The 6,033-nt window shown below is 32.5% G+C and overlaps 1 protein-coding gene across 1 annotated transcript; it reads right to left on the bottom strand.

The window, feature by feature from the left end:
• Positions 1–450: 450 nt before the first annotated feature.
• Positions 451–2,955, bottom strand: LOC108477770 (F-box/kelch-repeat protein At1g74510-like). Its single transcript, XM_017780266.2, has 2 exons — positions 2,814–2,955; positions 451–1,938 (listed from the first exon to the last, which is right to left on the bottom strand). The coding sequence occupies exon 2, from the start codon at positions 1,873–1,875 to the stop codon at positions 694–696; it is 1,182 nt and encodes a 393-aa protein (XP_017635755.2). The 5' UTR covers positions 1,876–1,938; positions 2,814–2,955; the 3' UTR covers positions 451–693.
• Positions 2,956–6,033: the final 3,078 nt, after the last annotated feature.

The following is a 6,033-nucleotide window of genomic DNA, read 5'->3' as shown; positions in this document are numbered from 1 at the left end:
AAAAGAAAAATATATAGTATGTAGAAAAAGAAATACATTCAAATTCGATTTTGGGTTCAACTCATACTTCAAAAATAAATATCAAATTGTTGAGCATATACTTCAATGAATAAGTTCAAATGAATCCATGTTACTTTAAATTAGCTTTCCTTAAAATTCAACTTCATGCATTCATAAAAAATTATATATACCCAAAGTTGAAGTTAATATCAAATGAACAAAAAATCTCTTTTTTCCCCCCTCTCTCTCTATCTTCTCCCTCCCGCTACTGCTCCAACTCTAACTAGAGGAAAGGATTAAACTTTTCATGATCATACGTCATTTTTATCTTTTTCTTTCCTTGGAAGAAAGAGTATGGAATGGGTAAACTGTTATAAATATATGTGTGTCTTCAATAATTGATTGAAACTAATATTTGCTCGAAAAAAACTTGCTTAACATTGAAAACAGCCTAAAATGTAATTAGACTTTGTTATGGAACTATGCTTTGTTCTACATAACACAAACTTTAACAAACCCTGATGGCAACCACCCAACAAAAGGAACAAGAAAGAAAATGGAAGGAAAGTTATAAAACATAATAAAACTAAGAAGGGCCCAAATCCTCAAGCCTCTTCTTATGACTGTATCTGTGGGTTGTAGCAGAAAAGACTTTATGCAATAACATGGTGCCACCGAAACTAGATGCACATGTCAGCATCCCATGACAGCACAGTTATACACAAAACTGCTAGAGGGCTTTCTGGCAACCAAGTTCCATTCTAGTAGACCCTCCTTTGGGACCCAAGAGTTGATCTCAACAAACCCTGCACCTAAAACCCTAGGTCCTCCAATAATCATTAGTTGATCTCCGCATGCCCTAAATGCTATCCCCCACCCATACATTGAGGCTATACGTTTAGGGAATGGCCCTATCGTTACCCACAAGTTCTTCTCCTTGTCATATTTCTTCACTTGCTTCAATACATAATCAGCTAAATACAACACATCATTCACAACTGCAACTAGAAGAGGTCCCTCAGTTATAAAAGGTTCTTCTGTTGGTCCAGCCCCCTCATTTGGTGCAGGGTACATGTTAGGTATCTCACTCCAAGTTTGGGTCTTCAAATCATACACCTCTCCGGATGTTATTGTCTTCAAACTCTCAACTCCAATGCCACCAATAACATAAAACTTCCCCTCCATGAACACCGCAGAACACATTCTTCTGGCCTTATTCATGCTTGGAATAGTCTCCCACCTGCCAGTTTCAGAATTATAAAGCTCTGCTGAGCTCAAAATATTTCCATGCAGATCACAACCACCAGCTATAATTCCTGTTTCACCCAAACTGGCAGATGCAAACAAGCACCTAGGTGTATGCATCCTCATCCCAGTTGTCCATGTGTGCGTCAAAATGCTATATTTATAGACAATAGGGTACATTATTTCTTTTCCAAAAACTAGAAGTTCGGTCCCAACAGCCAATGACTCCTTACTAGAACACATGAAACATTCATTGGCCTGTATTTTAGGCATATGCATCCATCGATGATGGATTGGATCAAAAGTCTCCCACTCTAGAAGGTTGCAAGAGAAGTAAACCCAATGTTCAACAATTCCCATTTGTCGCCTCAACTTGTACAGCTCACCACTCCGTATAAGAGAGTGGAAACCTGTACTCAAAGTTGCAATGATGCCATAATCAGACCTTGAGCAACGGAGGAGACAGTTAATTGAGATGTCTCGTCCAAGCTGGTGGATCAATAAACTTGATTCTGAATTGTCCCAAGCATAGTAGTGGCTTTCTTGTTGGCCAATTTGGGCAAGCCACATATCCTCCCTTTTTTCCTTCTTCTCGTCACCTTTGAGTACTTTGGCACCCATTTTCGCCATAAGATCTTCTGTCTTCTTACTAGTTCTAGCTTTGTGAGAGCACCAAAAACCTTCTCTTTTGTTCTTCATAATAATAATAATATGTAAAATTGGTCAGTCATTACATGAAATATATATATATATATATATATATATATATATAGAGAGAGAGAGAGAGAGAGAAATAAACTGGTTTATATAGGAAATGCACCAATTCACATATCGTAAAATTCCATAAAATTCAACAAAAAATTATTATAAAATCCCTGCATAAATCAATTGCAGGGAGCTGAAATACACTATTCATGCTAATCTCAAGGGAAAAAAAGAAACTCAATTTAGAAGAAAAGGAATAGCACCCTTCTATCAACCCAAACAAAGCAAAAAAAAAAAAAGATTATCACAAAAAAAAAGACAAAATAATGCTTATCATCAAAAACAACACTCATAACAAGAACAGTCTAGTAATCAAAACAAAGAATTAAGAATCAAACAATCTGATAAAACTTACAACTTGATACTCTTTACGAATCAGAAATAACTTGAAAATTAAAATCTATAACATTAATGAGAAATGATAATCATCCAAACAATGTTATCTTTTTATTTGACTTCTATGAACACATATAAAGTTAAGAAATAGTGAGAAACTGTAAGAAAATTCATCAAGAGTCAATCACATGCCACCTTTTTTCTACAATCAACAGTGAAAATTAAATCTAAATTTAGCTCCAAAATGAACCAAGATAAATGATCTACCCTTTACTAAAATCAATACATTTCAAATAAATAAAAAAAAGGGTTTAATCTCATTTCAGAGTAGATGTTGCCCTTAAAGAAAAATTCAATAAAAAACAAAAAGAAAAAAAGAAAAAGAAACCATAAGCTTTAACAATGGAAATGAGAAAGTTGAAAATGAATCTACAAACCATCATAAAAGAAACGAAAAAAATGCTTACAAATTGGATAACAATGGGGCTGAAGCTTTTAGCTATTTGAGGATCAAATTAACAAAACAAAAGCTCAATTTGCTTCAAATTCTCTCTTTCTCTAGCTATAGTTTATATTCACTTAGAGAGTGATAGAGAGAGAGAGCTTATAAAAAAAATGGGTGAAAGAGAAGTGAAATTATAGCTGAAGGAAAAAATATTTAAAATTGTAATTTTTTAAAATTATTTTTAATAAGAAAAAATAAGGAAGTAAAAGGTGGGGCCTACAACTTATGTGGAAGGGAGTTGCTGTTTAAGAATTGCAGTCCCAACCAAAGGAAAACCAAAATACGAACCATGTTTTCCTTACCTGTTTGAAATCCCAAACCCTCCTTAGTCTTCACTGAAAAAATATAATTATTTGTATATTTTATTCTGTATTTATATATTTTATAAATTTTTTGTATTGTTTTATAACTATATTGTATTTAAAATTATCAGATTTGTTCTTGCATGCATTTTTTTCTTTCCTTTTTTGCTCACCAACCTTCCTTTTATGATTTTGTAATTATTAGTATTTTTTCTTTTAAATTTTCAAATACAATTAATAGAGTTGCATATATAATTTAAGCATATATTTATATAATTATCCTACAATGGGGATCGAATGTGGGTTCCACCTCATTCGGGGATCCATTAAATTGAATATTGATGGTGCTTGTAGTCCGGTTTCAAGTTTAGTCGCCTCGGTAGTAGTGTCAAGGGATGATTACTATAATTGGGTGTATGGGATAGGTAGAAATACCGGCAGGTATGGTGTTGAGTAGTATGTGTAATTTATGACAATCTTATCATTGCGTGGGATGCTTAATGGAGAGATGTCAAAATGGATTGCGAATTTACTATTAAAAGTATCAATGGTGGTTTGAGAGGGTATTTACATAGAGATTTGGTTCTAAGGATTCAAGGGTTATGTAGTCGTAAATGGAGAGTTGGTTTTGAGCAGATTCCAAGGGAGGTGAATTATGTCTCTCACTTGTTGGCTAGAATGATGAATGATTTCCCAGTTGGCGCACAAATTTTCCATACAGCTCCATTTTTGTTCCTTCACCAGTTAAGGCTGGATAGCATGTTTGTACTTTCAATTCCTCTACAAAATGTTAGTTGAATAATTCGTTTTCTTATTACCAAAAAAATGTACGTAATATAATGATTGATGACCATAGTTAAAAAACAAAAGGGTTCTTGTTCTCATTTGGCCATAAAACCTTAGTATGTGCATTCCTTCCTCATTTTATTTAAACATATTTATGTCAATTTTGTGTAGGGTTTTGGTTGAGTCAAACCATATACATACTATATTATGAAGACAAATAAAAAATAAAATTGAAAAAATGAATTTCATCTAAATTAAGGTTTCAATCAAATCACATTAAATGAATTTGTACTTCAAATTTTAATATAATTATATAAATTTTTGTTGTTTTTAGAATGATCGAACCTTGGTTAATGTTATTATGTTCTATTAATTATTTTGAATAATCAACTAGTACTTTTTCGATTAGAATGTGAATACAAATCCTTTTATTGTAACACATATATGTCAATAAGTTTAATTGAATTTTAATCATTTAATGTTCATCCTAATTAGTGCTTTGATCGGGTTAAATCAATACTATGGAAACAAATAAAGAAATTTAATAGGTAAAGAACGAATTTGATCTAAATTAAGATTTCAATCAAATCACATTAAATGAATTTATACTTCAAAAATTAATATAAATTTATCTATTTTTTGTTGTTTTTCAAAACGACCGGATCCTCCATGGCCATGAGGTCCGGGGGTTTGATCCCCGCCCATGGGAATGAAGTACATTTCCTGGCCAGTGGTTTACCTCTTTGAAGAGCACCTGTGGTCAGAGTATTAGTCACCACTATTGGCGGTGGATACCCTGGTTTCAACAAAAAAAAAAAAAGATTGGACCTTGGTTGTTGTTCTTATGTTCTATTAATTATTTTGATTAAAGAAATTAGTACTTTTCCAATCCAATGTGAAAAAAAACCTTATTTTATATGTGGCAATTGAGCTTAGTTCAAGATGGTGTTTCGATTTTATGGAGGGACTAAAGGGTGTTCAACAATTATCATGGAAAGATTACCAAAAAAACTCCATTGGAAAGGGTTATGGAAAATTTTTTGTTATCGCGGTCATGTTATAAATGCTTTTATTCCAAGGAGACGTAGTATGAGAGGACAATGTTTTGGCTTTGTAAGGTTTCCCAAGTTTGCGGAAGCTCATAAAGCCATTGCCAAGCTTAATTGATATGTTGTCTTTGGAAGTCAGATCTTCACAAGAATGGACAAATTTAATCGAAGATCTTCCTTCTGGAGAAAATTTAAATCTGAAGAGATGGGGTTTGACCAAGGTCAAAGTGTGAATAAAAAAACCACTACTTCTTGAGAAAAATATTTTTCACAATGATGGGATCTTGATTAATGTTCTTATATTCTACCAATTATTGAATAAAACTACTACTTCTTTTTTATCAAACATGAATGAAAAAACCTTTATCTTAATGTATATGCATGGAAAAGTTAACATAAACCCTCTTGACTTGGTTGACTTTATAATCTTGATCTAAATTATGGTTTTGATCATGCCAAATTAGATACTATGAAAACAAATAAAAAACATAATAGACAAAAAGGGATTTCAACTAAATTAAGGTTTTGTTGGAAGTATATTAAATGAATTTATTAAAAAATTGATATAATTATATCTATTATTTGTTGTCTTCTACAACGGTCGAATCTAGATTAATGTTCTGATGTTCTGTTAATTATTTTGAATAAAGAAACTAGTACTTTATCGATTAAATATGAAAAAAACCGTTTTATTTTAACATATACTTCAATAAGTTCAAAAAAATTCCCTTAACTTTATTAACTTATAACAGTTTAACTTATATGGCTGGAAGAATCAGCTTCCAGATTATATTCACAGAAATTAATGCTCTCATCTTTCGCGTTCCTTTTTTAAGGTGTGGCCTCTTTTTTGTGAGAATCTCATGTGGTCTTTTGGTGATGGTTGTACAATTCATGGTTGGAAAGATTCTTGGGGTACCAAAAGTTGGTCCTCTTTTTTCTTATGTCCTAGCGCATGCTAGCCTAGATTTGGAGAGCACTTTGAGGGATTGGGTTCTTCTTGATAGTTCTTCGAACGTTGATTTGCTTCATATTTGGATACCTG

This window comes from Gossypium arboreum, chromosome 12 (assembly GCF_025698485.1).
Source record: "Gossypium arboreum isolate Shixiya-1 chromosome 12, ASM2569848v2, whole genome shotgun sequence".
Lineage (NCBI taxonomy): Eukaryota > Viridiplantae > Streptophyta > Magnoliopsida > Malvales > Malvaceae > Gossypium > Gossypium arboreum.
This window is presented reverse-complemented; position numbering and strand designations above follow the sequence as displayed.